The sequence below is a fragment of the Talpa occidentalis genome, unplaced genomic scaffold (genome assembly GCF_014898055.3).
Source record: "Talpa occidentalis isolate TD23 unplaced genomic scaffold, MPIMG_talOcc4v2.1 talOcc4.11, whole genome shotgun sequence".
NCBI classification, from domain to species: Eukaryota; Metazoa; Chordata; class Mammalia; order Eulipotyphla; family Talpidae; genus Talpa; species Talpa occidentalis.
The window spans coordinates 94606606-94630088 of record NW_023601104.1 but is presented as its reverse complement, the minus strand read 5'-3'; the positions used below and the strand labels follow the sequence as shown (position 1 = coordinate 94630088).

General features: G+C 52.1%; 2 protein-coding genes across 2 annotated transcripts in view; both read left to right on the top strand.

Annotated features, from left to right (window-relative positions):
- The first annotated feature begins 6226 nt into the window (after window positions 1-6226).
- The window catches only part of EML1 (EMAP like 1), a 102614-nt gene continuing 85357 nt past the window's right edge, over window positions 6227-23483 (top strand). Inside the window, exon 1 of the mRNA XM_037503917.2 lies at window positions 6227-6325. Coding sequence (XP_037359814.1) covers window positions 6259-6325 — 67 coding nt within the window. The 5' untranslated portion in view covers window positions 6227-6258. The remainder of the gene's footprint in view (window positions 6326-23483) is intronic.
- On the top strand, window positions 18724-19159 carry LOC119239401 (cytochrome c oxidase assembly protein COX20, mitochondrial-like). The gene is given in 2 exon segments (XM_054692447.1): window positions 18724-19098; window positions 19100-19159. Coding segments are annotated over 2 exon segments (189 nt in total). The 5' UTR covers window positions 18724-18939; the 3' UTR covers window positions 19130-19159.

The window sequence follows — 23483 nt, the reverse complement described above, 5'->3', positions numbered from 1 at the left end:
GGGGAAGTGGGCGCTCAGACCTGGAACAGGCTGGGGGAGGTCCAGCGTGGTCAAAAGTATGTTCTGTTCGAGAGCTGAGATTCAGAGTGACCGATAGTGTGTGGCAGGCGCGTGTCCAGGGTCAAAGACAGCACTGGCAATAGACGTGCAGTCCGTGCCAGCCCTCTGCACCTCCTACGGTGGTCACGGTCACTGAGAGCAAGCAACACCCCGACCCCTCTTTGGGCCAGTAAATCCCGGAGTCACAGAGCTCCAGGCCACCAGGACATAGGCGGCTGTGGTGGTTTTCAGAAACCTGAACCGGGACAGAGACACTTCCATGACCAAACAATAGTGCCATGAATACAGGGTGATTGGGGATAAAAATAACAACAATGTGTCTAATAATTCAAGCTCTTTAACTTTGAGATGGACAGAGGAGGGTCTGCCCATGTGGGGGGGGAAGTTGGAGACCAGAGTGGATGGTTCTATACTGATGCTGAGAACCTGTAGCCCCATCTTGTTTTATAGAGTAACACTCTTATCGCAAGAAATGATCTTTAGTATTTTAACATCCATAATTAATGGCTTCCCGCGCCCGTTCTTAGAGGTTCTGAGTTCACGGCGTTCGTTCACCGTTGCAAAGCACCACAAAGCCAGGAGTTGAAACAACAGCAACTTATTTCCTTGCAGCTCTGGATGGAGGCTGCAAGTTCAAGGTGTTGGCAGGAGCGGTTCCTCCCGAGGGCTGCGTCTGTCCCAGGCTCTCCTCGCCGCGTGGACGGCAGGCTTCAGGGGGTGGTCCCGTGTGTGTCTGCGTGTTCATTTCCTCTTCTCGTGGAAACACCTGTCACGTTGGAGTCAGGCCACCCTTGTGACCTTGTTTTAATTGGATTCCCTGTGTAAAGACCTGCTCTCCAAATAGGTCACATTCTGGGGCTCAGGGAAGGTTAGGACTCAGCACACAGATGGGGGGGCATAATTCCCCCATAATGCTAGCTGAAGGGCAACTTCTCTTCGCTCATAAAGTAAGGTCAGAACCCCACGGCTGGGCCAAGTCCTGGCGCAGTCACCTCGAGTCCTCAGGGAAACTTGATTTGCTGCAGAGTCCCCCCCAACCCCACTATGGCTCCGGCTCCGTCTTTCACTCCTCAGGCCAGTTGAGACCCTCCTGCATAATCTTCCTTCCAGTTTTGTTTTCCAGCACCTGCCACACTTTGTAATGGTACATTTATTGGCACGATCGTTATCTGCCTGAATATTTCTCGGACTTGGTGACCTAGAGGAAGAAACACATGTTACGTCGCAACTCGGCAATAAGACAGATCTTCCCAGTAAAGACCAAGGTTTAGAGTAGAAAGCCTTGTTCTATGTTGAAGGTACTCTGACATTTTCTCTCCCGTTTCATCTATTTTGTGGTGGTAAACTGTTGAGACAGGAACTTTGTTGCCACTCTGCAGTGGGATGTGATGAGGGACACAGCAGTCGTGGAGCAGGTTTGCGAGGTGAGACTGTGCTGCTCAGTCTTTGAAGGATTTTTACCAACACCTTGAACATTCATTCTCGTGCCATTTATTGAAGACACACCGGCTGGTAAAAGCTGATCATGCGACAGTGGAACGAGGCATTAAGTCCGGAGGGTGGGGTAGGAATGGGGGACAAAATTTACGAGGGACAGAGAAGGGGACATAGCCACCATACGTCACGAGACATTTGCATCAGCAAAGCATGTGATGTTATCACGACGCAGTTATCCGAGACCACCATGGAGATAGTCTCGTAATCAGGTCCACAGCGGCCTGGACGTCCCTGGCCTGCCTTGTCACGGGGGGTATCCTCCGTATGTAGCCAGGGAGTGCGCTGCTGGGATTAGAAGATGGGAAATCGTTGCCCATGAGCAGTCAGCTAGTAGCCAGCTCATAGGAACCCATAGTAAACTACGCGTGACGTGTGCCATCTGAAGCGTTTCTTTTTTAAAGATTTATTTATTTATACAAAAGCTGGGGTACAGGCCAGAGGCACGGGAGGGTGAGAGAATTCACCCGAGACAGAGTGGGGAGCAGAACAGGCAGGCGACCAAAAGCACTGCTGAGGGGAGCAGCAGGCGAGACAGGAGAGGTCTGCCGTGCCATGTGGGTATCTCCCTAGCCAGCCAGGGATTGAACCCATGCTGCAGAGGCTGTGGACAGCCCCACAGCACTGCACTCAACCCGTTGCACCACCAGGGAGGCCCTCATCTGAAGCATTTTCAAGTGTGCAGCTCAGCGGCGCTAAGCACATTCCCATTCTACCCAGCCACCACCACTTCTGTCTCCAGAATTCTCTCACTGTCCCAAACTGAAACTCTCTCCCCCGAAACACCGTCTCTCTCTCCTCCAGGCCCTCACACCTCTCCCTTCTACTTTCTGTCTTTGTGTTCTTCTGTGACTGGCTTGTTTTACTCAGATCGTCCTCTAGGCTCATCCACGCTGAGCGGGTGTCAGAGTCCCTTCCCTTTAAAGGCTGCATAGTATCCCATGATATGGTGGGGCCGCGTTTGCTTATTCGTTCATCTGCTGATGGACACTTGGGCCATTTCTACATTTTCCTGGTTGCAAACACTGCTGCGTGCACTTGGGTGTGTGGGTGTCCTTTGCGAGACTTGCTTTCAATTCTTTGGAGAATAGTTCCAGGCCGGGAGTTCCTGATTTCATTTTCTAAAGAGTTGTTGTTTCTCTAAACCCGCTTCAGGCCAGCTGCAGGTTGGAAACGCTGCTCAGTTGCTGTCTCCCCTACCCCAAGCTGGGTGCCTGGTACTGGGTGACTATTTTTGGAGACATGTTGATTTAAACAATAGATGTACAAGGCCCCATGTTTCTGGGTAATTTTTGCTTTATTACTTCTCAGCAAATAAAGGCAACTGAGTTGCCATTTTCCTTTCTCTTTCTCGCATGTGGCACACACGCTGCTATTAACGCCAGCAACGTTGTGGTTATATTGTCCTCAAAAGAGGACTTCATTTCTTACAATGACACTATTTTTTGGACTCAGGCCATAAATTATCTCAAGATGACGTGGAATAACAGTCTGTTAAAATGTTTGGGCCCAACACTACACATTATTAATTAAGGTTTCAGAGATTTTTCTTGAACTTTCTTCCTAGATCTTTTTTAATGCTACTTAGATTATACCTTATTGACTCAACATGCATAGCCCTGTAGTTAGACTAGATTTTGCTTTTTATAGAGTAAGGTTTTAACAGGGTGGGGGGAACACATAGCTGCTTAATGCCATCGGCTAAGCGCATAATAATGATCTTTATCACTTCAAAAGCAAATAGATTGAGTTTGTAATGGTTATTTGTCATTGTCTTCTAGTTAAAGTAAAATCTTCTAAGACACTCTCCAGTTCGATTTTTATCCTGACCCACATGTGAATCTCCTTTATTCCCTAACTTTTCTTAGTTGTGGCCTTCAACTACCTTCCCTTTGTCATATAAATCAAGAACACTAACATCCTCCAGGAGCACCTCTTCACCATCATTCACGAATACCACTTCCTTTCTAAATTCCAGCGTGCACATACACCTCTGCTCGTACATTCCAGCTCATACACCTCTGCTCCGATGTATCCTAAGGCACTCTAAGGTGAAGCACAGGTAAGGGTCGGACTCGAAGGGGAAAGATGGAAGTGAGAGGACAGAGAAGAGCTAAGGTCAAGTGTGCACCTGTGCGAAGCCTCACCTGTCAAAGGTCCTTTCTCCATTGCACCTGCCCCTGCCCAAGATGCAGACAGCCCCCCGGTACTGGAGCTGGGGAGCATGACCCTTCTGCCAGCCCTACCCTTTACATTGGCCCCTTTCCTTGCCCCCAAAGTTCTGAAACATGCATCCACATGCATGCTCCTTTCGCTGTCCAGCAGCTGGGGGCCTGTCCCTTCTCACCAAGATGCTCCAGGTCCCCACTCGAGCCCCCTACCCCCGGGAAAAAGCACCCTTCCCAGCCTCACCCCACCCTTGACCACTCCTGCAGAGAACACTGAAAACGCACACCCCTTTGTAGCTGTCTGTGCTCTTAGCTCAGTGAGAACACATGAGGTTGATCTCCTAGCCTCTGACTGCCCATGGGAATTTCCTTCTCTCCTCCCTCTCCAAGGCTGGGCCTAGCTCCTGTCCCACCTTCCAGCCCTTTCTATACCTTTGTTGCTGAGAAGCTCCCAGTCCCAGTTCCCTCACTGGCTAGTCCCTGGCTGGTTTCCATGTCCATGGGGCATTTTCAAAGGGGGGTTTGCTGTCCTCTCGGGCCTGCCTGATGTTCCAGTTGTCTCATTGTGGGGTCGTCTCCCCCTGACAGTCCCCAAGTCTCCTTTCCAGACTGTCCCCACCTGGTCCTGCAGACACCCTGGGGTGCTCCAGCTCCTGGCTCCCCGCGGTGAGTTTGCACAGACTCATCTCTCTAATATCACTCTATCAGTCACTTGCTTCCCTCATCTTGTGCTGGGTCTGGTTCTGGCTCCCCTGTGGGCTCCCGGGGCCTCTCCTACCCAGCCCCCTTCTCTCGCTCCATCTTCTCCCCACGCTCTGCAGTACAAGCAGTCTATTCATGTCAGGCCAGCCCTTTGGCCTTCAAGAGGCCTGTCCCCTCTCTCCCCCACAATCACTAGCACTGTCCTCACACTCCAGGCCTCACGAAGACTCCGGCCCCCTCGACAGCCCCTCCTGTCTGTCTTCTGGGCTGGTCTCCCGGACAAGCACAGGGCAAGGTCTGACCCTCCCCTTCTCCCCTCAGCGTGGAATACAGCCCATATGCCAAACCTCCCACATGTGGGGGCACAGCTGGTCCGGGCACTGCCTGGTACTCCTGTAAAGATGGCCTTTTCACTGCTGAACCCCATTTTCCAAATAGCAACTTCTTATTCAGTTCTCATTCCACCTACTTGTGTTCCATGAGTACCCACAACTTGGGACCACTGCGATTTTTACATGTCAGCGGACTTGAACTTGGGCCAGGAGGAGCATCAGTGTCAGGGGCACCGAGCCCGCCAGCCTGTTCCCTGTTCTCCCCGTGACTTCCTTGCTACTTCCTTGCACCTGCAGTTCAGGTGCCCGGGGGCCGCATGTGCCTGTCCAGGCCACTCGCCCTGTCTTCTGAGGGCACACGTGTAGATTCCCTGGGCCCTGTGACAAGTCAGCAGTTTGTAAGGTGACAGAGGTGTCACCTGTGGGCTCATCAGAGGGGCAGGCCCGGGGTGTGTGCGCTCCCTGCATCAGCCTGCTAGTTCCAGGGCCTCCTTTTGAAGGGGAAGCGCGTCTGTTCCCCTGGATCCTGATGGAAAGTTCCAGTGGAGTTGCAAGCCCAGAGCCAAGCCCCCCTTGGGACCCGGCATTGCTGCAGCGGAAAACTGGGTGCAACGGGGCGCGGCTGGCAGGCAGGACTTGTGGCGTTGCCCGGACCTGGACAAGCCGCTTAAACCAGCTGGCAAGTTGTCCAGGTTCGGTCCTGGAGGTGCCAGCGGGCGCGGGGACAGCGCCTCCGGGGAGCGCGGACCGAGGCGTCCGGCGGGGGGGGGGGGCGGTGGGAAGGGGGCGGTGACCCCGGCCGGGCCGCGCCCCTTCCCGGCGCCGCCGCGCCCCACTGCCCGCCGCGAGGGTGCGCGCCCCCTCTCACGGCGCCAGCGCCGCCCTCAGGCCTCTCCTTTGTCTCCGCGTCCCCCGCACCTCGCCGTCCGGGTAGACACAGACGGCCGCGCGGGGGGCGGAGCCTGACAGCGGCGCCCCTGAGCCGCGGGGGGACCCGGGCCGGGCCGGCCGGCTGCGGCCCCGCCCCTCCCCGCCGAAGCCCCGCCCCTCCCCGCCGAGACCCCGCCCCTCCCCGCCGCGGCCCTGCTCGCCCCTTCCCAGCCGGCTGCGGCCCTTTCCCTCCCCACCGAGACTCCGCCCCTCCCCGCCGAGACCCCGCCCTCCCACCGAGGCCCGCCCCTCCGCCGCGGCCCCGCCCGCCCCTTCCCCGCGCTGCCCCGCCCCTCCCCGCCGAGACCCCGCCCTCCCGCCCCCCCGCCCCACGCCCCGCCCGCCCCGCCCCGGCCCCGCCCGGCCACGTCCCCCGCCGAGGCCGCCCCCTGGCGGGCGGAGCGGGCGCCCTGTTCGCGCGGCGGCGGCGGCGGGCCCGGGGTTGCTATGGTAACCGGCCGCGGCCGCCGCCACAGCAGGGCCGGCCCCAGCGCCCGCCCGGCCGCGGCTCGGCGCGGCTAGTGTGGGTGAGGGCGCGGCGCGGCCGGCCGGGGCGGGCGGCCGGGCTCAGCATGGAGGACGGCTTCGCGGGCTTCGGCAGCCTGTACGACACGGCCTCGCTGCTCCAGTTCTGCAACGGTGAGGCGCGGCGGCGGCGGGCGGCGGGCGGGCGCGGCCGGCGCGGGAGGCCGCGCGGAGTTGCGGGGGGGCGCGCGGTTCCCGCCGCCGCGGGGCATTGTGCTGGGCCGCGCCCGCCCGCCCGCCCGCCCGCGCTCGGGGCCCCGCGCCCCCCCACCCCCGCGCCCCGCGGCCCGGCCGAGCGCCAGGGAGGCCCGCGCGCGCGGCCCGCGGACGTGCTGCTCTCGGTTCCGAACCCGCGTCTGTCCGGAGAGGCCGGGAGCTCGGGGAGCGATCGCCAGCCGCAGAACAGCTCGCGGGGGCGCGCGCCGCGGCGGGGCCCCCCCGGGGCTCCCCGGGCTCCGGGCTGGAACCCCGCGCAGCCTCGCGCGCCCGGCGGACGGGCCCGACCCCGGCCCCGAGGGCTCCACTTGCTCCTCTCGGCTGCCGGGGAGGGGTGGATTTTAGGTTTTCTGGGGAGGGAACCCGCGCGGCCCCCCGGGGCGCCCCTCCGCCCTGCCTGCCGGGGGACCGCGCTCGCCGCGGGGTGCGGGAGCCCGCGCTGCGCCCTGCGTGTTCCAGAGCCCGGGGTGCGGGATAGTTCATGCGCCAAAGTTAAGCACATGATTGTTTTTTGGAAATCTGTGGGGTTTATTGCTTTATCAGAGGGTCCCGAAAGTTTGTTTTAAAACATGCTTATTTTATGGGGTTCGCCGATGGTGCCGTCGGGGGGATTTGGAATTCTAGGCGCTTTGACACCTCAAGCAATTTATTTTGCGCTTGTGGTTTGGGAGAACTTTTCTGGGTGTTCAACACCTGTTTGCAAACCGGAGGTATTAACTGTGGCAATAAAGATTAATGAGTGTGTTGATTCATCCTCTACACGGATATTTTCAGCTCTGGGGAAACTGCCTCCTTTTCACGGAAGCGTGTACACTCTGATTATTTTTGCAGCTTATAATTTTCATATTAATCGCACGGGCGCCTTCCTGAATTTAGTCATGCGCTTTTCAGTGGAATGAAAGAAAGTTCTTGCCTTCTCCACATGGAACACCGCCCCGAGCAGGGCCTGCTCTCCATCCTGCCAAGGTGTTGAGGGCGCTCCTGGGACAGGGGTTCTCCGCTGCCCTCGGGGACCCTCCAGCTCGGCCTTACTCCCAGCGGCTTGAGTGGGCGCCTCCAGTCCATTGATCCCTCACCAGTCATGTTTGAATGACTATGTGTGATCTTAAAGGTATCCCAGAATTTCCCCTATGTGAGTGGTGAAAGGCATATGCCAGGCGTTATTAAGGCTTTTAGAAAATTAGTACGTGGGCATATGTGTTGATGGGTGGGTTGAGGTTATGAAAATGAGACTAAATATTTTTCTTTGAGCGGTTGTTTGGGGGCTGGTCATGTCATTAAATAGCAGTTCATGAAGTTATTTACACTTCTATTTGTGAACGTTTGGTTTTCTGTTGTTGTTTTTTTTTTTTTTGTAATCAAAGATCCCCACAGCAATCCTGGTAAGGTTGTTTGCTGGTGAAGAGGTCTAGAAAAAAGTAAAAGCCATCTTTTCTCTGTTGTATAACTAAGATAAAGGAACATTACTTTAAAATAACTTCAATCAATCAATTTGTTCTGAAAACAAAATAGAATCGTGTCTATTAAGCTGCTATTCTCAAAGTGTTCTTAGCTCTGGCTTTATTATTTTTTGCTCACTTTAGGAAAATAAGTTTCAAGCAAGAGTAGTCTGTGGGGCGGACGTGAATGTTAACGGATGATGTCTTAGGCAACAGATGTTTTGATGTGAAACTATTCTTTGTAAGAGGCTGCCATTAAGTGAAAATATAAATGAATACAATTCAGTTAATTACTATGATGATTCAATTAAAGCATGAATCACAGAAACACCATTTCACCAGGAAAGAAATTAAACATTGGGACATGTCGCTAGCTTTTTGAGAATTTCTTTCTTTTTAAATTAGAGATTTACATTACAATGGCAAGACCATACACAACAGCACAATATATGAACTCATAAATTTTCACATGTTAGGGACACGCCATGCTTTTGATAGTGACTGAATCTGAAAAGCCCTACATAGATTAGTTTTAGGAAACACAACGTGCATTTAATAGTTGGATGACTATCACAGTTAATGCCCTTGTGAGAAAAGGTAGTCTCTAAATGAGAAGGGAAGAAAAGAAAGCTTTGTTCTAATGAATGAGATGCTGTCTCCCCCATCTACTTTTTGTCTTTCTCTCCTACGTAATTTGTAGTCGATGCTAAATGTGAAGTTAGGCAGTATCTTGCCTCCTGAAAAAACTGTCCATTCTCATCTTTTAGACACTGACTTGCTCATAGAAGACACTGACTTGCTCAGTGTTTTTCTTTCTTCTTTTTTTACATTTTTAAAAATAGGTCTATTAGGAAAAGAAGAAAGAAAAAGAGGCACCTGCATAGTCACAGGTGGGCAGGAGAGCTGCCCAGTGTTTTTCTTAAAGTATTTAGAACGCTGTCAAGTGAGCCAGACATCACAAATTTCTTTACTTTAAGAAAAATGACAGTAATTGAAGATGAATGATATCTGTCATTTATGAGCCAATTTATGATTTGGGGAATATTTATATCCTCCCCTTCATATTGTTTTCACAGTCCCCCTTTGAGGTAGGTAGGATTACCATCCCCTTTTACACAGGAGAAAACCAAATCTCAGAAAGATTTGGTAACTTTATAAAGCCACAACTAGTAAGACTTGGATACTGTAACAGGGTGGTCCCCAGGAAAGGGGGAGGTTCCCGGTTCCCTGCCCCACCCAAATGGAGGGTGGAGCTAAGCAGGGAGCAATAGAAGCTGCAGAGGAGACTGAGGAAGGAAGGAAGCAGCATGGAGAGCCAGAAGGAGACCTGGAGGAGGCGCATGGGGCCAAGAGGCATGTAAAGAAACTGCGCTTGTCTTTTGGTCGTGGACTGGGTGACACAGATGTGGGTGAGACCCGTGGGGAGGTGACCATGGCAGCTTTTATCTTGATGTTGATTTTGCTCTTTTCCTTCCGGGCTTGTCTGGTTGTTTCTGACCCTTTTCTGTGGGTCCCCACTGGAAGATGCCTTAGACTTGTGGCAGGCTTTGGGGCCTTGCTCTGGGCCAATCCCATTTGGATGGAGTTTTACCCACGGGGGGACGGGTAACTTTGGGTGCTTGATTCAGAATCTAGATTCTTTGCTTTTTCTGTATTGTTTCCTAGTTGTATTAAAGTTCCTTCCCATTAAAGTCTCACATGTTTTGTGTTGATGCGGCAGATGGAAGAACCATTTAGAATAGGCAGGTTTGCGGGGCTTGGGCTGCCCCTCTCCCTGCCCTGTAACAATACTAGTCTGAATCTTTGTTTTTATTTTAATAACAGCTTTATTGCAATGTTATTCACATAGCATAAAAATTCACCCTTAAAAGTGTGCAATTAAGTTTTAGTATAGTTGCAGAATTGGGCAGGCATCGCCTAATTTTAGGACATTTTGAATCCCCTCAAAAAAACCCCACTACCTAATAGCAGTCCTCAGTAACAACATTGCCCCAGACCCAGCAACCATGGCCCTGCTTTGTGTCTTTCAGTTCTGGATGTTTAGTGTGACTGCAGCTGTGGAGTAAGTGGCTTTTTGTGTCTGGCTTTTTCCCATGGCGGTGTTTCCTGGTTCCGTGTTGCAGCAGGTGTCACGACTTCATTCCTTTTTATGGCTGAATAATATTCCACTGTATAGAGGGATCGTTCTTTGTTTGTTCGTTCACTCGTTGATGGGCATTTGGGTTGTCTTCACTTTTTGACTATTTTGAATATGCTGCCCTGAATGTTCACGTATGGTTATGGTGGATGTGTTTTTGTTTCCCTGGGGACATACCCCGGCATGGAATTCCTGGGTCAGACCATGACTGTGACTCTAGGTCTCACATTTTTAAGGAACCTATCTGAATTGTTTGAAATCTAAATATCAAGGTTTTTTTTTTTTTTTTTTAACATCTTACCGATAAAAGAATAGGGAAGGAATGAACTGGATGGAAGAAGGAAAGAAGTAGCACACAGAACAAATGCTGCGATTTCGTTTTCCTGAGTCACCTAGCTGACTTTTCAGCTAGGAAAACGATTTCATTTTCCTTCCAGCACAGCTCCCAGCTTGAGTCAGGATGCTCCCTCTGGTGCTGGAGGTGTAGGAATCTCAGCATTTGCGGAGACTTAACCGGTAACCTGCTCTCATGGCTGACTTTCTTAAGCCTTTAAGCTCTTTCTTACCCAGGAAGTCAGAAGTGAAGTAGGTAAATGCGGAGCTGCTGCAGTTGAGGTAGGCTGCCCCTCCCCTACCTCCCAGCAATGCATCCCTCCAGGTCTTGAAATCTGTTCTGTGGCTGGATGCCCCACAGGTCATTCAGCTCCTGCTCCAGCACTTCCAAGGGACTGGAAACCCACCATCTCGCCCTGTAGTCCATTCCTCTTTAGACGGTTCTGACTATCAGTCCCTCCATGCCCTACTGTACTCATCGAGAAGAGACTTAGCGTCTTATCCATAGATCATGACATGTTTGAAGATGAACCAATAGCGCTTTCTCAAGTCTACGTCTTGCTAAATATTACCATTAAAAATTTCCTCCTAAGATGTGATTTTAGGCCTGTAATCATCCTAGTTTGCCTGATCTATACTCATTTCATTGTATCTATATGCCTTTTAAATTTTGACATAACTGCATGTGGTATTCCAGGCCTGGCTTTTCACTAGAACAGAGTAGAGCAGGATACTTCACCTCCCTTTGTCTAATGTCTATACTTCTAATAATGCAGTCAAGACCACATTATCTCTTTTGCTTGTCACTCCATAGTGTTACCTCTTAATGATTTCACCTACAGTTTTGGTCTGTTTTATACTGTGGCTAAGCCCTTTCTTTTCCTGTTCTTTTCTTTTTGAAGGGGGAGTTTCCTCCAGCAGGCAGCACCTTATCAGATTACCATGCAGTTGGAATCTGGATTGTAATTCTGTGAATAATCCCAGCACTCCTATAAAATAGTTCATGCTTTAATACCTGGATGTTGGTCATTACCTCAAAGGCTTATGATCCTGGTGTTTTCTCCCTCTTGCCCTACCAAGTGCCACTAGCCTCATGCAGTGTTCCTTTAAAGCCCTCATGTGGTGTATTCACCAGCCCCCTAATCTAGCCTGGCCTCTTCTCCAGATCTGCTTGTTAATGACCATGGCAGATCAGGTCCACCCTGCTTGCTTCTCCCTGTGACATTTCAAAATCCCTGTAATAGCCTTTGAGCTACAGCCACTTATTTTTTTCTAGTTTTGAAAACGGAAAATTGTTTTACTGTCTAAGCATTTACATTTTGGAAATGAAGAATAGCTCATTTGAAATCTTCAACATCTTTGGCAGCTATGCTGCCAAACTCTTTCCCTTAACTAGGATGGTGATGGAATTTTCAAGTGGGAGATAGTTGGATTGCAAATGGATGAATGGACTCGTGTGAGGAAGCCATCTCAACACCGGCTGTCTCCTCAATCCTCTCTGCCTTCTCCCACGGTGACAGCACAACCGGGCGTCTGATAGCAAAATCAAAAGGGAGCACTTCCTCCGCAGAGTGCTGAGCGAGCCCAGGCTCAGTGAGAAGGTCTAATTGGTATACTTGGGGCTCCACCCAGCAAGGAATTTATTTTATAGCCAAACCACAAGCATTTATGACATTATAAACAAACCCAAGCTTTTTGGTGGAAAATTCACAAAACTGTGTTTCAAAAGTAATCATTAGTTAGTTATTGTTCATTTTTGAGATTGAGTAAGCCTTTTTGTATATTTTCTTAAAAAATGAACATTTTAATGGAGTGGAGAGTGGCTGTGAAAGGAGGCGTCACAGCTTCCTTTCCAATGTTATAGTCTATTATGCTATAAAATGAGGAGCGTGAAAAGCATAATCATGGATAATACTGGAAATTGTACATTAAGGTATTGTTTTTACTAGTGAGGCACTTTAACCCAGGCCTTAAAATCAGTGGTATCTTACATAACAAAAATCTCATGAAAAAGTGTTATTTTTCATCTTTAAAAATCCTGGCTTATTAATAGAGGATTGCTAGTATTAGCAAAATACTGGAATGTTTTAAATGCTGTCAGAGATGTTGATAATAAAGATAATGAAGGTGTTGATAATAAAGAGGCCGCGATTGTTACCAGCTCAGCCCCAGCCCTGCGCCTCAGGCACGGCCACGTAATGTCCACGGAAAGCATACCTGTACACACCTGCTCAGGGCCAGATGTCCTCAAGTGTCTGCAGGAGCCACCGCACATCCTCTTGGGTTTACTTCAAAGGAATGACTCTTTCTAAGAGTTTAGCTTAATGAGAATACTTCTTCATTAAGACTCGCTTGCGATTTTGTTTAAAGCTGTAACTTCATTGGGAAACACTATTGGTGGGAACCATGTGTTTGTGGACTGTTCAGTTGAATCTTAAGTGCAGCCCTGTGCCCACCGGGCCAGCGCTCCCCCAAAGACTCAGACTCCTCCCTGACTTTAGTAAACAACCCAGCTGTGTAGGGACCAGCAGGGCCCACAGGTTTGGGCAGTGCAGGAGGGCAAGTACCCTGAGCCCCGAGTCTGCCACTGGGGAGGGGGGGGCACCAATAGATCTTTGGCCCCCTCCCCACAGAGGGAGGGGGCTCCCTCAAGGGGCACAGTCAGATCCTGCATTTCCAGCCCGTGGTGGGGCAGGCGTTCGCTCTCTAGGGGTGGAGCACCAGTTAGGAAATGAAGGAGATTGAGCGCGTCCCCCTGTCCTCGAGGACAGAGGCCTTATGTCCACTGTACATGGAGCCAGTTCAGGTGAACACCTGCCGTGGGCAGAGGACAAAACCATCTAAAACATCCGATTGTCCTGGACTGCTCTCCCCCACCCTCTATCTCAGCTGCCAGGGAGATTCTGCTCCCCGGTTAGTGGCCACCCACCCCTCAGCTTTAGCTCAGGCCTCAGCCCTCATCTGGGTTTGGACTTGGCTGTAAGATAATAGCAGTCCCCAGACCAGCCTCTGCCTCTGCAGCCTCATGCCCTCACACCATTCCTTTTTTTATCAATGAGTGAAGCACCCACATGCCTGTCAGACACCGGCCCGGGGTTCCACCCGCTGCGGTGGCAGGGCCCTGGCCCTCAGGAGGCCTGCGCTGCTTGTGGGGCCTTCAGTTCCTGCCTGCCGAGGGCCCCTGGCTGGGTGGTGCTGAGACGCTAGGGCTCGGGGCTGGCAGGACACAGACAGACTTCGTAGGCCAGCCTGGAAGGCTGTGCTTTCTGGGGTGAGTCCCAGTTACGCACTGAGAGGGGAAAACTTTTAGGAAGCCCTGAGGGGAAGAGGAAGGACCTTCTAGAAGCTGAAATGTCAGAGTGGGGCTGTGAGCAAGGCTTGGAGGGCTCTGTGGGCTGCTTGGTCTCATCCAGGATCCGGAGAACAGGGCAGGGGTTTTACAACCAGGCCAGGCGGGCAGGCTGGTGGAGCAGGTCAGGTAGAGGGGACTGCAGTATGGCTCAATGGAGGGTAAGGGGTGGAGTAGGCTGTGGGATGCAGGGTCTGGGGTGGAGCTGCCAGCAGAGAGTGGGGAGTGAACCCCAATACCTCATCCGCCAGAAGTCAGAGGTCTGGAATGTCCTTCTGGAAGACACAGCTCTCAGAACAGCCTCCCTGTAAGGTCTTCAGCACCTCCCCCCACCCCACTCTCCCCGGCACACTTCAGGGAGTGGTAACCCAAGCCAGCCTGGTCCAGCTGCTTAAGCTCCTCCTACCCCCACCACCCAGCATGGTGAGGGCCCCCTTTGATGACCATGTGGTGTTGAGTACAAACCTTTGCCATCAGTATGATCCCAGAGGTCTGTCACTGTGGTTTTTTTCACATCTCCCCTGAGACCATCACCACCTCTGGGCCGTCCCCCAGGAGCTCCAAGTGTTTGCACCGGCAGTACCTGGCATGCAGTGGGTTTTCACGTGGGTTGGATGAAACCAGGGACAACCGCATGGCTTTTCTGAAGGCCTGAATGGATCTGTGGTAGAGCTCGCATGTGTGCATACCGCACTCGTAGGTACCCGTGCCAGAAGTAGGTACCCGTGCGAGTACACACGTGCCCACACAGACAGCTCCCCTCATCACAGAACCACAGACGTAGGCATCCCGCTGGGAAGCATTCCAGGCTGGGGACTTGACAGGGAGACCCGTGCGCCTGAGGGCCTGAGGGGTAGCAATGGGCCCGAACGCGCCCGCACAGACCTTGCCCCGGCTGGACCCTGGGCCTCTGGAATCAATCAGTAAGAAACACTTGGGAAAGGCACTTGGCGGTTTAGCAGGCTTAAGGCAAATTATTTTTAGCCAAAGTAATTGACACAGTGAAGTCGTTCTTGGCAAAACTAGCATTTTTAACAGTAAAAGAGATTTGACTGTTAAATCAGCCCCCAACAAGAGTTATTTTATGTAACCAGAATTTTACCATTCTTAGAAAAAGATGCTGCAGCAGAGAAGCGGTCGGGCAGCGCAGCATCCCCGAGGGGGAGCCCGACAAGACGGTTAGCCCCTGTGCCCGAGTCCTGACGGTGATGATTCTTAGGCGCCGAGCCAGTGGTGACACCTCAGCCCCTGTCCAGCCGCTGTGCTGTGTGTCAGGCCCGGGACCGCACCGCAGCTGTCACAGACGGCGGTCTCTTTGCGGACTTCCCGGAATCGGTGCTTCAGCCAGTAACCTCGCGGGATCGCCCGCACCCTGTTGCTCCCCAGGCCGAAGGTCTGGCTCTGCTGGGGGGCCATCTCACCCATCCTCTCACCTCGGTGCAGGCACCAGGTGTATGCATGCATGTGCACATGTATGAGTGCATGTGTGCGTGTGTGCATGTGTGTATATGGTGGGAGAAGTGTCTGGCAGGAGAAACACTGATGTTGGCTTTTCACCAAGCAGCCCCAGGGGTCCCAGGTCCAATCACTTTACGGTGTTCCCCGTGGAATCCTCAGCACCCCTTGGAGGTGGCTACTACTATGGTCTCCATTTGGACTTGAACTTAGGAAGCCCCAGCGTCTAGGTGACTTGCCTGTGGCCCCCGGGCTGGTACTTGACCGGGTGTTCTTAGAACGTCCACAGTCAGCTCAGTATGAAGTATGTTTGACGAGTGAATGATAGAGCCAAAGACAGAATGGCATAGGCAGAAAGGGGCTCAGGAGGGGGCTGAGGCGCAAACACCAGGAGAGGCCTGAGCTCCGAGCTCCTCCGTGTCCCTCTTGGCTGGCTCAGGGGCGCCCAGGTTTCCTCGTCATCACCTATTTTCCCTTGAAATCACACCCCTTCAACACTCTAAAGCACAAATCTCATTTACCTCTGAGATTTATCTCTTAAATCTCACCACAGCCCCATGCTGTGTCCCCTGCCTTCCCTGCAGAGGCCAACAACCCTGGCTGTGCAGAACCCAGCTCCAGGGGCGGGGAGCCCTGCCAGCCTGGATTCCCTCTGGGCCAGGAGGTCCCCAGCTTGCAGTACCTGTGGTTTGAGCCAATGAATCATCTCAGGGTAGAAATGTGAAATGGTCATTCAGCCTGGTAATTAGAAAGTTTGACTTTTTAGCAACCCACTCAAACCAAGCGTTAATGACACTCTTCAGCCTGGGGAAGAGTTATCAGTTCTAGTTCTTTCCTCTGCAGACTTATTCTAGTAATTATTCTCTCGCATTTCTCAGCCCCTTTAACAATTTTTAACTGAGGTAGAATACACATAAAATTGACCGTTCTAACCATTCTCAAGCACGCACTTCAGGAGCATGAAGTACAGTTCCCCGCCCCAGCACCTCCCCACAGAGTCTGTCCCCACTCATTCCGCATCTGACCCCTCCCTGCCCCCTCCCCTCCTACTCTGTCTCTGTGAATCGGACCCCTCCGTGGACCTCAACCGAGAGTATCGCCCCTCTGTGATGGGCTTACTTCACTTGCAGCGCCTTATAAAAAGCGACATGAGGTGACAGGATATCCAGCTGGAGGTCCAAAGTCCAGCACGGAGCGAGGCAGTTACCTGAACGGTCAGGTCAGGTATCAGTGCTCCTGCCCGGGCGTCACCAGGCCGCGCCCAGTGTGTTCCCAGCCACTCCGCTTGGCCTGTGTAAAGCCTAAGTATCTTATCTCCACAATCCCTCTAATAAAAGTGTGTTCTTTCCTCCACACCAGAGGCAGTACAAGGCCAGGCTCAAGAACGGGGTGCAGACTCCCAGGAAACAGGACTCAGGCTCAGAACTGCCCTTGACACGCGTCGAGCAGCAACAAAGGCCCGTCTGACAAGCAGAGAAAGGCGACGTGCCGGGGTTGTGGGAGTGGGGGGGTTCAGAGCAGTTGAGCAAAATGCTGAGGGGCGTCTGTTGCTACAGAATTTCCGTGATTGGGCCTTCAAGCCTTCCGATTGCCAGAAACACACATTCTCACCCAGCTAGCTCGGAGCAGGGAGGGGACCGGCAGGTGGGGGGCCCCACCATTGGGGGGGGGTTCTGGACAGAACCTTGGAATATCTCTGAGTTTTTTTTCTCCTTCTAAGACTGCTGTTGCACATTTGGCACTATCCGCCGACGTGAGTCTGGCAGGAGCATCTCATTTGCGGGACGGTTTGGAAGGGTCGGCAGGCCCACGTGGCTCCTGTCTGCGGTGAATCGTCAGCCCTTGGGAATGAGGCAAAAGTGGATACATTTCTTTCAAGAGCCTCTAATCTGTTGCTGAGTTACTCTTCCCAAGGCTGGGCGCAGGCAAAGCTGGGTTGGGATCTTGCTTCTGCCATTTAATCGGGTGGGAGTGAAGTGGAGAGGGTGGTTGCCTGGACCTCGTCCCTCAGCTCTGGGAAGGGAGGCTGTTGTGGGGATAGAGGTGGACCATCCCGTTAGCATCCTGGCAGGAGAGGGGGTGCCCTCAAATCGGGAAGTTTAGGCAGAAATTAATGAAGGGGTGGTTTACAGAGCTATGTGGGGGGCCCATGTAGGACGTCCCAGGCTTAGCATAGTACCAGCACTGGCCCAGCACGTAGCCTTGCCCTGGACCCCAAGGGCAAGGGGAAGCAGTTACCAGTCACTGGACCTGTATTCAGCGGGGCCGTGTAGACAGGCTACCTGGTTGAAGCTGAGATCAGTCAGCTCACGGCCACCCTACACCACGCAGCTGGGGGTGAGGATGTTGGCCTTCCCTTCTTCCCACCCACCTGCTGCTCTGTGCCCTGAGGGCAAACCCCGTGGAAGCTGGGGAGCCAGGCAGCTCCTTGCAGCCCCCATGCCCCCAGCGCAGAGGCCAGGAAGGAGGACGGAGAACAGGGCTGAGGACGAGCCGGGGCACAGCGGCGGGTCTGCACAGCGATGCTCGGGCTGAGCACTGCCTTCCTGTCACCTTGCGGGCAAAGCTGTGTTGATCTAGCTCAGTTCCTGTGCCAAGTGGGCATCGCGGAAACACTGGAGTCAGGTCCCACCTCGGCCCCATCTTGTGGCTGCGTTGCCACACGTGGTCCTTTAGTGGTGGTTTATCAACCCTTAGCCCCCATTTCCATATTAAAATATGGTCACCCTGGGGACTCAGTCTACAGACGTCTCTGGGTGAAAATGTCCTGGTCTCCCTGAGCTCTCGTCTTCCCTTGGCACTTCCGGGGCACGAAACACACTCCTGGAATGGGCGTTGGGGTCGGTCCACCTGGTCTCTACCAGCTGTGCACCTCTGGATTCTGCCACCACCACCCAGTAAGTTCTTTACAGGTAGGGACCCCGCGTGGCCTTTGCACTTTGCTCTCTCCTTAGCATGGGCTCAGTAAAGTCTGATGAATGGAAAACTGAACAGTAACTTCACACTAAACCAAACACCCAAACCACACAAGGCCCGCGCTATCTTATCAAGAACTGCAAGGGCAGGGCGTCCGGCTGTGGAGGTGGCGGTGGCGGTTACTATCGAGCGCTCATCGTGTAGAGGCGTGAAGTGACTCCCACTGGTAGGTAACAAAGGGCCTGATGATTGCAGAGCCCGGGGACTTTGCATGTCCGTGGGTGTGTATTGGTACAGACATAGGTGTGTGGTTGTCATTTTAGGGTTATTTATCCCCCTATATTTTGCCTTGACATGGCCTCCGAGCACAGGCAAAGTAGTGCACTGTTCCAGCTTTGGGAGGATTCATGGGGAGACGGGCCGGTCGACACAAAACCCAACCAAGGAAATCCTGGAGAGTAACTTTGACACATCCTCTCTCTGTCTCACTGACCTTAAAACCTAACCCCGAGTCAGACACTCCCCACGCTAGCACGTTATAGTCCCAAGCCCCCTCCACATGTGCTTCTCCCCACCACGCCCAGGGTTAGTCACGTAGTATTTAATCACACTGGCCTCACGACGGCCAGGCGGCTGGTGTCACGGGCGTCACCAGGCCCACGGTCAGGCACTGCCATCGCACCTCCGCTCTCCCCGGGCTGGGCTCGCCTCTGGCGGCTGTGTTTGCGCTCACGTCACATCTGCCCCACCTGTCAGTCCACATTCCTAGGTGCCCTTCACTTTACCTGCTAAGGAAGACAGGACATAAATCATGGCACCTTTTAATCTGCAAATTTTGTTCCTGTTTTCACCTGGACTTTGAAAAAGGGATTTAGGGTGCCCCATGGCCGCTGAGCAGGAGCCAGGCGAGCCCGGGAAGGGAAAGCCCTTAAAACTTCTAGGAATTTTAGATATTGAAAACATCCCCTGTGCCCGGGATTCGATATTATATGGTTCATTGGGATCTGTTGTGGCTGGCCTGGGACATTTTTTGTTAACTAGTAGAATTAGAAGATCATGTGATGTTGGAGTAGGAGGATTTTTCTTAGTGACTTTAGGATGCTTTTTCCATTGTAGGTATAACTATGCAAAACAAAGAATCCAGGAAAAAATTGCCAGAGAAGGAATTAAAAATAAGATTTTATATGAAAGTACCCACCTTGATCCTGAAAGAAAACAAACCAATGGCAACAGCAGCAGCTGAGCAATCTCGGGCATAGAACACCCAAATACAACGGAAGTCAGTGTGAAAAAAGCTGAGATCAACTATAAAAAACCTACCTTTTATGTACCATAAAGCCTTCAATCAAATAAATAATTTGTGTAAATTGTATTTTATTTACCTACTGCCACTATGTCATATAGTGGACTATGTTTAGAAGTGTTTCCTTGAACTAAATAGTGAGCATGCATGACAACATCAAGAAATAAATCTCTCCCAATTACAATTAAAAACAAAAAAAAGAAGAAAAAAGAAAAAGGGATTTAGGAGATGCCCTGCTTTAAGAAAGTCTGATTTTTGGGGGCCTCTCTGGTGGCGCAGGGAATAAAGACAACACTATCAAGCTATTGTCAGCCACTGCAGCATGCGTTCAATCCCCGGCCAGCCAGGTTGCTGACCCACATGGTGCGGCAGACCTCTCCTGACTCCCCGCTGCTCCCCTCAGCAGTGTATTTCAGTAGATTCACCTGTTTCTCTCTCTGGTGAATCCTCTCATTCCCCCTCACCTCTGGCTTACACCCCAGTTCTTGTGTGCATAAATAAATAAATCTTTCATAAAACAATAAAGAAAGCCTGATTTTCTTATTTTAAAGATTTATTTATGCATACAAGAATTGGGGTACAGGCTAGACATGTGGGAGGGCGAGAGGAATCTCTAGAGACAGAGTGGGGAACAGAACAGATGGATTGGCTGAAATCCACTGCTGAGAGGAGCAGCAGGGAGACAGGAGAGGTCTGCTGCGCCATGTGGGTCACCTCTCTGGCCAGGGATCAAACTCGTGCTGCAGTGGCTGCAGATTACTTCATAGTGCTGTATCTTAACACCTTGCACCACCAGGGAGGCCCCCAGAACACCTGATTTTTTTCAACAAAATCTGGATGGATGGAACAGAAGCCATGGCAAGATGGCTTCCAGGAGTCCACAGCATTTCCTCCAAGCTGCCCAAGGCGCATCTCAGCAGTATACTGGCTGAGCGTTGGCCTCGCCCTCGGGCCACAGCCTGGGACAGTGCCTTGCTCTGGCTTTTTCATTTTTAAGAACCCCTATTTTCCTTCAAATCATATGGCCACGTGCCTGAAGGGTGGGAGCCTGCTGACTTTGCAGGGTGAAGCCTCACTCTCTAAGCCTCCAGCTTCCATCTGGCTGATGCATGGATGGGCGCCTCACTACCCCCCTCCCCCTCAGCCCCCCCTCCTCCCACCCAAGGAGGGCTCCAGTCCTCGGACAGTTGGCTGGGCCCAGGCTGGCACTCAGCTTCTCACAGACCCCTCCTAGCCCAGGTTTCCTGTCAAACACCTTGAGATCCAGCGCCCCCAGGGAAAAGTAGCTTTGCTTTGCAGGCAGCCCACATTCCCTTAGCTGCAGTTTCCAAATCCAGAAGGCTCTGGAAACCAAATGGCTTTTGCTGCCTTATTTGTTAGTTAAGCTTATCTTGGTCTGAAATCATCGGGGGAGGGGAGTTACTCCTCTGAATTGGTGGCTTTTGGTGGCTTATGTTTATTGCTGTTAGTCTGAAAGTTCTCCTGCTTTTCTGCAGAGATTATTTTGGGTGTGATCATCCCTCCTACAGTATGCTGTGCGCCCCACACCCCATGCCACTCTGGGCAGGCACCCCAGATCAGAGGCATACCAGTCCGGGGCAGGTCTGGCAGGACCCGATGGCCCTCGGGCTCTGTGCCAGGCGCTTCCTGCTGAGACTGCCTGGCTGGTCTTCCCCCAAGCTCTGCATCCAGAATCCCCAGGACACCTGACAGTCACTGAAGGCCTGGCTGTAGGTGAAGGGTGCCCTGAGGGGCAGTCACCACCACAGGTGCTCAGGGCCAGCACGGGGCCTAGGGCGTACTGGGTTCATCCCGAGAAAGCAGAGTTCAGGGACAGTCTACCGACTACTAAATTTATCTTCCTTCCTTCCTTCCTTTGTTCAACAGAGATTTGTGTGTCTGCTCTTAACAAGGGCTGGCACTTGGCTGGGGGAAGCAGCAGTGACACGTCCCTTCTGCTTAGTATCTGCAGCTGACCGTGTGTTGTTTCTCTTTCCCAAAGAGGCGTTTCCCAGCTCCTGGACTCCAGCCCCCTCCTGTCGCATCTGCTGCTGTCCGTGTTGTCCCCACCCCCACGTGTTTGGGGTTTACCTCCTGAAGTTCTCTCTGACACCCTCAGAAGAGCCCCGGTGGATGCAGGAAGCCACAGATAGTAACAAATCCTACATGCACTGGGGTTCACCATCCACATGTGTATATCTATGATCACGTTAAATTGATAAATCAGGCTCAGAAGAGATTAACCACAATAACGAATAATAAAATTGAACAGTTACAGCAATATGCTGTAGTAAAAGTTATGTGAATGCGGTCTCTTCCTCAACATACCTCACTGTATGTGATGTTTTCAGACTGTGGGTGACCACAGGGAGCAGAGTTGCAGAGGCAGAGGGACAGCACCTCCTTGGCTAAGGAACGTGGCTGTGTATGGGATTCCTGCAGCAGACAGGCCTGGTGTGCGCCTGCTGGTTTGGCTTCTGGGCTTGTCAGTGGCCTGTGGGGCTGCCCCTTGCGCAGTCGCTCAGCCTGCGGGCACTTACAGGCCTCCTGTTCAATGGCATCAGACGCCAAAGGGACAGCAGGGCTTAGACTGAAAAGGAAAGGCAATCAAGTAAATGGCTTTTTACCTAGACCTGAAAATGTGAAATTGAGGCGATATGCGCATGATGATTCTTCTTGCATAGACTTTGACTGGAAACAGCAGCTGTGGGGCTGGCATATAGGTTTAGGGGCCGAGGCCCTTGGGGGAACCGTGGCATTTAGGTGCCCCTTGAACACCTCCCTGCTGGAGCCTGGGGGGCCCATGGGCATTGACCCCCACTGCGTGGGGCCCCTCCCTGCCCCTTATGGTGGGCTCTCTAGTTTGGCCAGCTCGGAGGCTCCACCGAAGAGCCTCTAGGTGCCCAGAGGCGGGGCTGCGGAAGGTGGGCAGGGGCTGCGAGATGTGGGCGGGGTTGAAAATGTGGGCGGGGCTGTGGGAGGTGTGTCTGGGGACTGATCAAAGTTTCAAGGGGTAAAATCATCTAAACCTTTGAAGAAAGGCCGGGGATTGTACCTTTGAATAAAAGCAGGGAATTGTTCCTGTGGGGTTCCCAGCAACCAGTCATCAGCATCTTGTTACAATTTCCTTTTTTTAGTTAAATATCCTTACATGGTTTAAAAGCCGGGGAAGGATAAAGTGTTCCTAACACACTCGATGTTGCCTCTGAGCTGCCTGTGGGCAGAGGAGCCCGGAGCCAGAGGCTGTCTCCTTTTCTCTGCCAAAAAATCTGCTCCACACTGCCAGGTCCACGCTCTCAGAAAGGCTGACTACATTAGGCGCGCCCCTAGAAATGAAGTGGCCTGCTTAGCCCTGAAATCTTCCTTAGCTGCCTTTCTTGAGGAAGGTGATTAATCTTATTGAGTCTGAGCGAAAAGATTTACAGGTATGGCTGAACCAGCTCTGTGCACTCTGAAATGGCAGCCCTGTCAATTTTGTTTCTCAACACGTGACAATCTTGTGCAAGTACTGGCTTTTGATGTAAAGGGAGAAAAAATAAAACAATTGCTTAGTTTTTAAAAATTCTCCAAGGCCAAATTTCAAGAGCCCTGGTGTATGTCCTTACGTGGTTTGGGGTTGTAGAAAAGATAATCTGGTCGACGATCAAGGCTAGCCTTACTGTTTTCAATAATGTAGTGATGTAAGTAGACTGTAAAGTTTGCATGTTGTTATACTAATCCCAATCGACAAGTAGGGATCAACTAATATTGTGCCCAGGCTTTAGACAAGTTGAATACTTATGTTTGTGCTCTGGGAAATCTGGCCCCAGTAGATTTAGCACCTGCCTTGAGGTTTTGCTGAGTCTGCTCTGCAGCCCAAGGTGTACGGTCTCAAGTCACAGCAAGTCCAAGCCAGGATCCACAGTGGCTCTCGCAGGTCCTGGTGCTTGACAGGCGATGGTCTGCCTTGGGGGTCTGTGGGACATGACTTGTCAGAGTTCACTGTTCTTTCCCCAAATTCTGTAGAGTGAAAGGGGAAGGGAGGGCTGGGTCATCCTCAGGGAGACCTAGGGATGGAAAGGTCCTCCCAGGATTCAGGGCTAAACTTTATCTTCAAAAGGAAGGATCCAAAGAAGGAAGTCAAA